Here is a 13,572-nt window from a genome sequence, read left to right as displayed (position 1 = left end):
ATACGACCATCATTGGCACCAAGGCAGAAGCGACTCTCATCGCTGAAGACGACACGTCTCCATTCGTCCCTCCATTCACGCCTGTCGCGACACCACTGGAGGCGGGCTGCACGATGTTGGGGCGTGAGCGGAAGACTGCCTAACGGTGTGCGGGACCGTAGCCCAGCTTCATGGAGACGGTTGCGAATGGTCCTCGCCGATACCCCAGGAGCAACAGTGTCCCTAATTTGCTGGGAAGTGGCGGTGCGGTCCCCTACGGCACTGCGTAGGATCCTACGGTCTTGGCGTGCATCCGTGCGTCGCTGCGGTCCGGTCCCAGGTCGACGGGCACGTGCACCTTCCGCCGACCACTGACGACAACATCGATGTACTGTGGAGACCTCACGCCCCACGTGTTGAGCAATTCGGCGGTACGTCCACCCGGCCTCCCGCATGCCCACTATACGCCCTCGCTCAAAGTCCGTCAACTGCACATACGGTTCACGTCCACACTGTCGCGGCATGCTACCAGTGTTAAAGACTGCGATGGAGCTCCGTATGCCACGGCAAACTGGCTGACACTGACGGCGGCGGTGCACAAATGCTGCGCAGCTAGCGCCATTCGACGGCCAACACCGCGGTTCCTGGTGTGTCCGCTATGCCGTGCGTGTGATCATTGCTTGTACAGCCCTCTCGCAGTGTCCGGAGCAAGTATGGTGGGTCTCACACACCGGTGTCAATGTGTTCTTTTTTCCATTTCCAGGAGTGTAGATTGCAATAGCAACGCAGAGATGAAAATGCTTTTTCAGGATGGACTAGCATGGGGAGATGAATCAGATCAGTGTTAAGACTTAAGACAACACCAATGTAAACATATTAAGATTTCATGGCTACAATAAACAATGCCTGTTTAAAACACATTTGATGTATCTACACAATATGTTCTCGTGCAAATGGACTTGAAACAAACAATCTGATGAAAGTTACACACTTGTGCCAGAACTTCTTACATGTTAAAAGCTCTTATTCTTGCTAATAAATGGGTTACATCATCTGACAGTGATCCATGTTCTTGAAACAATTTGTAAGTGTCTTTTTAATCACTGTAAATATATTTTGTGGTGAATAAAAAATGGAAATGTCGTGTGACGAGTTCCTCCCATCGAGTAGACCGTACGCCTGGTGCAAGTCTTTCGATTTGACGCCACTTCGGCGACTTGCGCGTCGATGGGGATGAAATGATGATGATTGGGACAACACAACACCCAGTCCCTGAGTGGAGAAAATCTCCGACCCAGCCGGGAATCGAACCCGGGCCCTTTGGATTGAAATTCCGTCACGCTGACCACTCAGCTACCAGAGGCGGACTGTGGTGAAAATGCTTTGTCATTTACTGTCCGTATGTTTACATGACCTTCGCTAAGTTTGTGTCTTCCAGTAAATCCAATAAGATTGCTCAAAGGCATGGCTTTGTGTAGATTCATATGTTAATAGTCAGGAAGGGTGCTGATAAATATGTTGATAACAGACTTGAAACCATCACATCACCATAATCATAATCCAGATACTATTACACTTGTTCAAAGCATTGTTAAGACGTATCTAATTATTATATTGGGATAACACACTACAGTGCATCATGTGTGATATGTTAGGAACTGTAATTGGTTCTATTAACCACATACATTGTACATCCAGTCCCTCTCCGGACTGCTCCTCACCTCACCTATTCCTTTGAGTCCCTTGTGCAGAATCATTGCAAAATGATTCTAGGTCCTTGATTATGTAACACCTGAGCTCCTAGACATACTATTTTTACTGAACATTAATTTAATTAATCACCAAAGACATACTTTTGAAGGTCATCAGGCAGATAGGCATTTTTTATGCATCACTGCTGGGAATTGTGTTCCTCACCTGTTTTTATGTACTGTTGATCTGCCCCTGTCTTCTTCTTCTTCATTTCTTCTGGTATAGAATTCAGAGCATATCCCTCGAAATACGCCATTATGCTATATAGCTCTTTTTTGTATGGGAGGTAGGTCAGGGGCATAGGCACAGGAACAGATTACTGTTATGTTGTGGAACAGAGCTAATTCATAATGTCATACATAAAAGGTAAAAATCTGTTCTTTTCATGTTATTCCTTTATAGTCATCATCCCCATGTGTGCACTCAGTTATAATGTCCTATGGATAAGAATTTATTCCTCGTGGTAATATTTGTGGCAATCCACTTATAACATTGCTGCAGGAAAGAGAACTAGATAAGGTAATGTCATGTTTGTCTACACACACACACACACACACACACACACACACACACTCCCATGAACCATGGACCTTGCCATTGGTGGGGAGGCTTGCATGCCTGGGCGATACAGACCGCCGTACGTTAGGTGCAACCACAGTGGAGGGGTATCTGTTGAGAGGCCAGACAAATGTGTGGTGTCTGAAGAGGGGAAGCAGCCTTTTCAGTAGTTGCAGGAGCAGCAATCTGGATGATTGAGTGTTCTGGCCTTGTGACATTAACCAAAACTGCCTTGCTGTGCTGGTACTGCAATGGCTGAAAGCAAGGGGAACCTACACCCGTAATTTTTCCCGAGGGCATCCAGCTTTACTGTATGGTTAAATGATGATGGCGTCCTCTTGGGTAAAATATTCCGGAGGTAAAATAGACCCCCATTCGGATCTCCGAGCGGGGACTACTCAGGAAGATGTCATTAGCAGGAGAAAGAAAACTGGCATTCTACAGATTGGAACATGAATGTCAGATCTCTTAATGGGGCAGGTAGGTTAAAAATTTTAAAAAGGGAAATGGATAGGTTAAAGTTAGATATAGTGGGAATTAGTGAAGTTCGGTGGCAGGAGGAACAAGACTTCTGGTCAGGTGAATACAGCTTTATTGAATACAAAATCAGATAGCGATAATACAAGAGTAGGTTTAACAATGAATAAAAAAAAATAGGAGTGCGCTACTACAAACAACATAATGAACGCTTTACTGTAGTCAAGATAGACACGAAGCCCACGCCTACCACAGTAGTACAAGTTTATATTCCAACTATCTCTGCAGATGATGAAAATATTGAAGAAATGTATGATGAGATGAAAGAAATTACGCGAATAGGTAAGGGAGATGAAAATTTAATGGTCATTGGGGACTGGAATTCAATAGTAGCAAAACAAAGAGGAGGAAAAGTAGTAGGTGAGTATGGAATGGGGTAAGGAATGAAAGAGGAAGCCGCCTGGTAGAATTTTGCACAGAGCATAACTTAATCATATCTATCACTAGGTTTAAGAATTGTGAAAGAAGGTTGAATATGTGGAAGAGGTCTTGAGACACTGGAAAGTTTCAGATAGATTATATCACGTTAAGACAGAGATTTAGGGACCAGGTTTTAAATTATAAGACATTTCCAGGGGCAGATGTGGACTCCGATGACAATTTATTGGTTGTGGACTGTAGATTAAAACTGAAGAAACAGCAAATAGGTAGTAATTTAAGGAGATGGGACCTGGATAAGCTGAGAGAACCAGAGGTTGTACAGAGTTTTAGAGAGAGCTTAAGGAACGATTGACAAGAACGGGGGAAAGATGGTAGGAGAAGAATAGGTAGCTTTGAAAGATGTAATAGTGAAGGCAGCAGAGTATCAAGCAGGTAAAAAGAAGAGGGCAAGTAGAAATCCCTGGGAACAGAAGAGATATTGAATTTAATCAATGAAAGGAGAAAATCTAAAAATGCAGTAAATGAAGCGGGCGGAAAGGAATACATACGTCTCCTCAAAATGAGAAATGAGACTGTTAGGAAGTGCAAAATGGCTAAGCAAGAATGGCTAGAGACCAAATGTAAGGATGTAGAGGCATGTATCACTAGGGGTAAGATTGATACTGCCTACAGGAAAATCATAGAGACCTTTGGATGAAGGGGAACCATTTGTATGAATATCAAGAGCTCAAATGGAAAACCGGTTCTAAGTAAAGAAGGGAAGGTAGAAAGGTGGAAGTAGTATATAGAGGGTCTGTACAGGGGCGATTTACTTGAGGGCAACATTATTGAAATGGAAAATGATGTAGATGAAGATGAGATGGGAGATACGGTACTGTGTGAAGAATTTGACAGAGCACTGGAAGACCTAAGTGGAAACAAGGCCCCGGGAGCAGAGAACATTCCATTAGAACTACTGATAGCCTTTGGGAGAGCCAGCTCAGACAAAACTCTACCACCTGGTGAGCAAGATGTATGAAACAGGCAAAATAGTCTCAGACTTCAAGAAGAATTGCAACCCCCAAACAAAGCAAGTGCTGACAGGTGTGAAAATTACCAAGCTATCAGTTTAATAAGTCACAGCTGCAAAATACTAACGCAAATTCTTTAGAGATGAATGGTAAATCTGGTAGAAGCCAACTTCAGGGAAGATCAGTTTGGATTCTGTAGAAATGTCGGAACATGCAAGGCAATAGTGACCCTACGACTTATCTTAAGAGATAGGTTAAGGAAAGGCAAACCAATGTTTACAAAATTTGTGGACTTAGACAAAGCTTTTGACATTGTTTACTTGAATACTCTTTTCCAAATTCCGAAGGTGGCAGGGGTAAAGTACGTGGAGCAAAAGGCTGTTTACAATTTGTACAGAAGTCAGATGGTAGTTATAAGAGTCAAGGAGCAAGAAAGGGAAGCAGTGACCGAGGAGGGAGTGAGATAGGTTTGTAGCGTATCTCTGATGTTATTCAACCTGTATATTGAGCAAGCAGTAAAGTAAACAAAAGAAAAATTTGGAGTAGGAATTAAAATCCATGGAGAAGAAATAAAAACTTTGCAGTTTGCCGATGACATTGTAATTCTGTCAGAGACAGCGACGGACCTGGTAGAGCAGTTGAACGGAATGGACAGTGTCTTGAAAGGAGGATATAGGCTGAACATGAACAAGAGTTAAATGAGGATAATGGAATGTAGTCGAATTAAGTCGGGTGATGCTGAGGGAATTAAATTGGGAAATGAGACACTTAAAGTAGTAAAGGAGTTTTGCTATTTGGGAAGCAAAATAACTGATGATGGTTGAAGTACAGAGGGCATAAAATGTAGATTGGCTATGGCAAGGAAAGTGTTTTTCAAGAAGAGAAATTTGTTAGCATCGAGTGTAGATTAAGTGTCAGGAAGTCTCTCTTCTGAAAGTATTTGTATGGGGTGTAGCCATGCATGGAAGTGAAACATGGATGATAACTAGCTTAGACAAGAAGAGAATAGAAGCTTTCAAAATGTGGTGCTACAGAAGAATGCTGAAGATTAGATGGATAGGTCACGTAACTAATGAGGTGATACTGATTAGAATTGGGGAGAAGGGGAATTTGTGCCACAGCTTGACTAGAAGAAGGGATTGGTTGGTGGGACACAATCTGAGGTATCATGAATTTAGTGTTGGAGGGAACTGCAGAGGATAAAAGTCATAGAGGGAGACCAAGGCATGAATACACTTAACAGATACCGAAGGATGTGGGTTGCAATAGTTACTTGGAGATAAATAAGCTTGAACAGGATAGAGTAGCATGGAGAGGTGCAGCAAACCAGTCTCTGGAATGAAGACAACAACAACAACAACAATTACTTTTATGCATTTCCCAATCATATCTAAAAATCTACATCATGTACCCTGTGCCTGTTTATTCATGAGCCTGATAGGTATTATAATAGCAAAATTGAAAATTCTTTGGATGGTTTTTCAGGACTGAAATATGATGCTGTGTAATCCATTCTTTAAGAATAAGTGTTAAATTAATGAATATGTATCAGTTACTTGTCCTACACTTACTTTTTGTATTTCTGCAAATGAAGTCTAAAATTATTTTATTTCATTGCAGGAATTGTAAAAAATGATGCATTGTTGGTCTACAATTTGGTGAAGAAATACCACAGTTTTCCAGCTGTTAAAGGAATTAGTTTTGGTGTCAGAGAGGGAGAATGTTTTGGCTTGCTTGGAACTAATGGTGCTGGTAAAACAACAACATTTCAAATGTTGACGGGCGATATTATACCCACTTCAGGAGAAGTTTCAATTTTTGAGTACAAACTCAGAAAAAATAAACAGAAGGTAATTTTACTTTGTTTGCTCTTTTCAACGTGTCCTCAAATTGCAGAATTTTTTCAATGTTCAATATTTTTTTCTAGTATTTGTCACACATTGGCTATTGCCCACAATTTGATGCTCTTGATGAACATTTGACTGGTCACGAAATGTTATCAATGTATGCCAAGCTACGTGGTGTTCCAGATACTTTGATTACTTCTCAGATTAATTTGTGGACAAACTTACTAGGTAAGCTGTAAATACAGTAAAATTTGAATTTTACCTCATTGTCCTAGGATGTTTTTGTTTCATGTACCTTAAATAATTTATTACTGTTGTTTTATTCCTCTTATTGTACTGTCTGAAAGGCAAAACATATTTTTGTCAAAGGTCTTCCTTTCTCTTAACACATAGAGAGACAGACAGAGAGAGAGAGAGAGAGAGAGAGAGAGAGAGAGAGAGAGAGAGAGAGAGACCTAAGTTCTTCTGGTTCTCCTGAGGCTGCTGCAATACTGGAATGGATTGTTCTGAACAGAGAAAGTGGAAAAGTTGGTAAATGTTGAAGGATTCTCTCTCTCTCTCTCTCTCTCTCTCTCTCTCTCTCTGTGTGTGTGTGTGTGTGTGTGTGTGTGTGTGTGTGTGTGTCGTTAATTGCTGCTTCCTCTATACAGTGAGTGGTCGATTTTTATCATCATTAATTGTTGTTATCATATTAATCTGATACGGTGCTGGTGTTTTCTGCTATTGATATCCTCTTAATGTATTTAATTTTAATAATATTGTCTGTTAAAGAATATGTTTGTGATTATAAAATGTACAGAAGTAACCATTTTACAAGTCAATATCATGAACCATGGACCTTGCTGTTGGTGGGGAGGCTTGCATGCCTCAGCGATAAAGATGTCCGTTCCGTAGGTCCAACCACAATGGAGGGGTATCTGTTGAGAGGCCAGACAAACGTGTGGTTCCTGAAGAGGGGCAGCAGCCTTTTCAGTAGCTGCAGGGGCAACAGTCTGGATGATTGACTGATCTGGCCTTGTAACACTAACCAAAACGGCCTTGCTGTGCTGGTACTGCGAACGGCTGAAAGCAAGGGGAAACTACGGCCGCAATTTTTTCCGAGGGCATACAGCTTTACTGTATGGTTAAATGATGATGGCGTCCTCTTGGGTAGAACATTCCGGAGGTAAAATAGTCCCCCATTCGGATCTCCGGGCGGGGACTACTCAAGAGGATGTCGTTATCAGGAGAAAGAAAACTGGCGTTCTACGGATCGGAGCGTGGAATGTCAGATCCCTTAATCGGGCTGGTAGGTTAGAAAATTTAAAAAGGGAAATGGATAGGTTAAAGTTAGATATAGTGGGAATTAGTGAAGTTCGGTGACAGACCTTAGAAGAGGACAGTTAAGGGAACAAAAAAGTACTTTACGCCATGGTAAGAAATAAGAGGAACGACAGAAGCGAGTGCCTGAGGATCATGGATAATAATGGAAGAATTGTGGAGGAAATGCATGAGCTCAAAAAGATTTGGAAGGAGTACTTTGAAGTTCGGTGACAGACCTTAGAAGAGGACAGTGAAGGGAACAAAAAAGTACTTTACACCATGGTAAGAAATAAGAGGAACGACAGAAGCGAGTGCCTGAGGATCATGGATAATAATGGAAGAGTTGTGGAGGAAATGCATGAGCTCAAAAAGATTTGGAAGGAGTACTTTGAAGATCTGTTGAATGCCGTCAAGCGGGTAACTAACAGCGATGGAGAGCCTAAGGCAGCAGACGATTATAATAGTGGGGAAATTGATGATCTAACTTGGAATGAAGTGGAAGAAGCCATAAAGAGGATGAAAGGGGGCAAGGCACCAGGTTGGGACGAAGTAACAGTGGATATGATACGAGCAGCAGGAGAAGTAGGAACCCAGTGGCTATACAGAGTGCTGAGGGTGGTGTGGAAGGAGAACAGAATTCCTGAGGATTGGAAGAAAGGAATTATAGTCCCGATCTTCAAGAAAGGGGATAAAAGGAGATGTGTGAACTACAGAGGAATCACCCTGCTATGCCACTGTGGAAAAATCTATGAAAAGATCCTGGAGAAGAGAATAAGAAGCAGTATTGAAAGTAGACTGCAAGAGGAGCAGTATGGTTTCAGACCGGGAAGATCAACAATGGACCTCATATTTGCGGTAAGGCAACTGCAGGAAAGGCACTACGAGTACGGGAAGGACTTAATCATGGCCTTTTTAGATATTGAGAAGGCGTATGACAGTATCTATAGGGACAAGCTCTGGGATGTGCTGAACGCAAAAGGGATAGATGAAGAGATAACACGAAAAGTCAGAAAAATGTATGAGGGAAGTGAGAGTTGTGTGAAAGTGGGGAGGGAACGTACTGCATGGTTCCAGCTGGAAAATGGGCTGCGACAGGGAAGTGCACTTTCGCCTTTATTGTTTATTATTGTTATGGATGAAATCGTACAGCAAGTATCAGATGCAATTGGAGATCATAAAATGAAAGCAGTGCTTTTTGCCGATGACCTGATGTTATGGGGAAATTGTGAGAAGGAGGTGCAAGAGCAGTTAGATGTATGGGAGGCAACGGCAGCACAATATGTAATGAATTTCTCTGCAAAGAAAAGTGAAATAATTGTCACAACAAGGAAGAAGAATAGGCCAAATGTGGATATAACTTGTGGAGGGGAAAAACTACAAGTGGTAGAGAACTTCAAGTACCTGGGAAGCATGATTGAAAGTAAGGGGGGAAACTCAATGGAAATAAATGAAAGGTGCAGAAAAGCAGGGCAGTTCTTCAAATGCATTAGGGGGCTTATTTGGAGCAAGGAGGTGCCACAGAAATCCAAGGGAATTATATACCGAACCTACTTTGTCCCCATATTGGCATACGGAAGTGAGACATGGGTAATGCTCAAAAGCGACAAAAGTAGAATACAAGCTAGTGAAATGAAGTTCCAGAGGAGCAGGTTGAGTGTAACAAGACGAGACAGATTGCGAAATGTGTATGTGAGGGAAAGACTAAAGGAGGAACCAGTACAGGACAGGATAGAAAAATCAAGACTGCAGTGGTATGGACACATGAAGAGAATTGATGAGGGAAGAATTCCAAAGAGGATGTTTGATCTGCAACTGGAGGGGAAGAGGCCCAGGGGAAGACCAAGAGATAGATGGGTGAAGGGAGTGAAGGAATGTGTGACGAGAAGAGGAGAGAACTGGATGAAGGTGGAAGAGGGGGAATGGTGGAAAGACAGAACACGATGGAGAGGCTTGTGTTCCCGACAGACCCAGCCAGTGGCTGGAAACTGTCCAAGATGATGATGATGATGATGGTGATGATGATGAGTGAAGTTCGGTGGCAGGAGGAACAAGACCTCTGGTCAGGTGACTACAGGGTTATAAATACAAAATCAAATAGGGGTAATGCAGGAGTAGGTGTAATAATGAATAGGAAAATAGGAATGTGGGTAAGCTACTACAAACAGCATAGTGAACGCATTATTGTGACCAAGATAGGTACGAAGCCCACGCCTACCACAATAGTACAAGTTTATATGCCTACTACCTCAGCAGATGATGAAGAAATTGAAGAAATGTATGATGAAATAAAAGAAATTATTCAGATAGTGAAGGGAGGTGAAAATTTAATAGTCATGGGTGACTGGAATTCGTCAGTAGGAAAAGGGAGAGAACGAAACGTAGTAGGTGAATACGGATTGGGGGTAAGAAATGAAAGAGGAAGCCGCGTGGTAGAATTTTGCACAGAGCGCAACCTAATCATAGCTAACACTTCGTTCAAGAATCATAAAAGAAGATTGTATACATAGAAGCAGCCTGGAGATACTGACAGGTTTCAGATAGATTATATAATGGTAAGACAGAGATTTAGGAACCAGGATTTAAATTGTAAGACATTTCCAGGGGCAGATGTCGACTCTGACCACAATCTATTGGTTATGAACTGTAGATTAAAACTGAAGAAACTGCAAAAAGGTGGGAATTTAAGGAGACGAGACCTGGATAAACTGACTAAACCAGAGGTTGTACAGTGTTTCAGGGAGAGCATAAGGGAACAATTGACAGGGAAGGGGGAAAGAAATACAGTTGAGGAGGAATGGTGGGTAGCTTTGAGGGATGAAGTGGTGAAGGCAGCAGAGGATCAAGTAGGTAAAAAGATGAGGACTAGTAGAAATCCTTGGTTAACAGAAGAAATATTGAATTTAATTGATGAAAGGAGAAAATATAAAAATGCAGTAAATGAAGCAGGCAAAAAGGAATACAAACGTCTCAAAAATGATATCGACAGGAAGTGCAAAATGGCTAAGCAGGGATGGCTAGAGGACAAATGTAACGATGTAGATGCGCATATCACTAGGGGTAAGATAGATACTGCCTACAGAAAAATTAAAGAGACCTTTGGAGAAAAGAGAACCACTTGTATGAATATCAAGAGCGCAGATGGAAACCCAGTTCTAAGCAAAGAAGGGAAAGCAGAAAGGTGGAAGGAGTATATAGAGGGTCTATACAAGGGCGATGTACTTGAAGACAATATTATGGAAATGGAAGAGGATGTAGATGAATATGAAATGGGAGATATGATACTACGTGAAGAGTTTGACAGATCACTGAAAGACCTGAGTCGAAACAAAGCTCCAGGAGTAGACACCATCCCATTAGAACTACTGACAGCCTTGGGAGAGTCAGTCCTGACAAAACTCTACCATCTGGTGAGCAAGATGTATGAGACAGGCGAAATACCCTCAGACTTCAAGAGAAATATAATAATTCCAATCCCAAAGAAAGCAGGTGTTGACAGATGTGAAAATTACCGAACTATCAGTTTAATAAGTCACGGCTGCAAAATACTAACGCGAATTCTTTACAGACAAATGGAAAAACTAGTAGAAGCCGACCTCGGGGAAGATCAGTTTGGATTCCGTAGAAAAATCGGAACGCATGAGGCAATACTGACCCTACGACTTACCTCAGAAGCTAGATTAAGGAAAGGCAAACCTACGTTCATAGCATTTGTAGACTTAGAGAAAGCTTTTGACAATGTTGATTGGAATACTCTTTCAAATTCTGAAGGCGGCAGGGGTAAAATACAGGGAGCGAAAAGCTATTTACAATTTGTACAGAAACCAGATGGCAGTTATAAGAGTCGAGGGACACGAAAGGGAAGCAGTGGTTGGGAAGGGAGTGAGACAGGGTTGTAGCCTCTCCCCAATGTTATTCAATCTCTATATTGAGCAAGCAGTGAAGGAAACAAAAGAAAAATTTGGAGTAGGTATTAAAATCCATGGAGAAGAAATAAAAACTTTGAGGTTCACCAATGACATAGTAATTCTGTCAGAGACAGCAAAGGACTTGGAAGAGCAGTTGAATGGAATGGATAGTGTCTTGAAAGGAGGATATAAGATGAACATCAACAAAAGCAAAACAAGGATAATGGAATGTAGTGGAATCAAATTGGGTGATGCTGAGGGAATTAGATTAGGAAATGAGAGACTTAAAGTAGTAAAGAAGTTTTGCGATTTGGGGAGCAAAATAACTGATGATGGTCGAAGTAGAGAGGATATAAAATGTAGAGTGGCAATGGCAAGGAAAGCATTTCTTAAGAAGAGAAATTTGTTAACATCGAGTATTGATTTAAGTGTTAGGAAGTCGTTTCTGAAAGTATTTGTATGGAGTGTAGCCATGTATGGAAGTGAAACGTGGACGATAAACAGTTTAGACAAGAAGAGAATAGAAGCTTTCGAAATGTGGTGCTACAGAAGAATGCTGAAGATTAGATGGGTAGATCACATAACTAATGAGGAAGTATTGAATAGGATTGGGGAGAAGAGAAGTTTATGGCACAACTTGACTATAAGAAGGGATCGGTTGGTAGGACATGTTCTGAGGCATCAAGGGATCACCAATTTAGTATTGGAGGGCAGCATGGAGGGTAAAAATCGTAGAATGAGACCAAGAGATGAATACACTAAGCAGATTCAGAAGGATGTAGGTTGCAGTAGGTACTGGGAGATGAAGAAGCTTGCACAGGATAGAGTAGCATGGAGAGCTGCATCAAACCAGTTTCAGGACTGAAGACCACAACAACAGTGGATTACTCCATCTCTGCCCAGAATTTCCCACCTGTACAAAACATTACTACCATGCAGTTTAGATCCTGACACGTATTCCTTGCAAAAGCGGTAAATCACAGTCACGTATTGAAATTTAACAGGGCTTTGTTGTTAATCCTTTTGTTATTACCCACTACTCTGAATCCTCCAAGTAGTCTTTAATTGTGTAGTATGCAATAGTTATGAAGAGTGTTTTTGCTGTCATTTTGAACAGATTTATTTTAGTAATGCCTTTCATTTCCTTGGACAGTTTATTATATAATTTTATTTGATGATAGAAACTACTGTTTTTGAGTCCCCCCCCCCCCCCCCTCTCCTTGATTTATGTAAGTCCATTGCTGGCTCCTGTTCAATGATTGTATAAATAGCTATTAGTGGAATATTTAGCAGTGTTATCCTGGATATGCACCGCAGATTGGTAGATGTGCTCACTTGGTGCAATAAGACTGCCCAATTTTGTAAATAATTCTAGAGAAGAATCCCAATAGCAAATACTTGAACATAGTAGGAATATTATGTCAGCATGAGATACTGATATTATATACTGATGATAAAACCTTAAGAGCATAACATGCTGATGACATTATTTTTGCCAATATCTTTGTGCACTCATTCCACTTTAATTGATAATCAATATAGATCTCTAACAACCTTGTGCTTGTTACACAATCAGTAGTTTTATTATCTACACCTATTGTGGCAGAATTGTTTTCACTGTCTGGTGAGGTGCATATTGTTTGTCTTTTTTATGTTCAATGCAGATTTATTACACACTGCCCAACCATAACCATCCTTGATGGTTTCATTTGCTTTCTCTAACACAAGCTCTGGTGTTATGTCAGTGACTATGATGTTGCTGTCACCAATGACAAGAACGTTTTGTCCATACCTTACACTGTCTGGAAATCATCTGTTTATATTAAAGTGACAAGAACTTTTTCTCTATGTCTTTCACTATCTGGAAAATCATCTGTTTATATTAAGAACAGTAGTGGACCCAATACACTAACCTGAGGAACACCTATGTTTATGTGTCTTTTGTCTGACAACTGTTGTACTAAAAACTTATCATTAGCAGACTTTTGAACTATCTCAGTCTTTTGCATTCTGTTTTGCATGTAAGACTGGGAAAATTCGTTTGCTATTCCTCTTTCACCTAGTGCTTCTAGCTTCTTGAGTAGTACTTTCTGATCTACAGTGTAAAAAACTCAAGGCAAGTCTAAGAATATGCCTAAAATACAGTCATCCTTGTCAAGATCTTAAAGTACCACTTGAGTGAACTCAGTAATGGCTATTATTGTACTTCCCCTACTTTGGAAACCAAAGTAGGGGAAGTATTAGTTCATGTAACTCATTAGTCAATCCTGTGTAACAGATTTGAATATTTTTAAGAAAGTA

The 13,572-nt window shown here is 41.1% G+C and overlaps 1 protein-coding gene across 2 annotated transcripts in view; it reads left to right on the top strand.

The window, feature by feature from the left end:
• The window catches only part of LOC124787703 (phospholipid-transporting ATPase ABCA1-like), a 446,510-nt gene that overhangs the window by 394,544 nt on the left and 38,394 nt on the right, over window positions 1–13,572 (top strand). For both annotated transcript variants that reach the window (XM_047254537.1, XM_047254536.1), the window contains 2 exons: window positions 5,838–6,067; window positions 6,145–6,292. In XM_047254537.1, coding sequence (XP_047110493.1) covers window positions 5,838–6,067; window positions 6,145–6,292 — 378 coding nt within the window. The remainder of the gene's footprint in view (window positions 1–5,837; window positions 6,068–6,144; window positions 6,293–13,572) is intronic.

The sequence above is a fragment of the Schistocerca piceifrons genome, chromosome 3 (assembly GCF_021461385.2).
Source record: "Schistocerca piceifrons isolate TAMUIC-IGC-003096 chromosome 3, iqSchPice1.1, whole genome shotgun sequence".
NCBI lineage: Eukaryota > Metazoa > Arthropoda > Insecta > Orthoptera > Acrididae > Schistocerca > Schistocerca piceifrons.
Note: the sequence above shows the minus strand (reverse complement) of the source record. Positions and strands in the feature narration are given on the sequence as shown.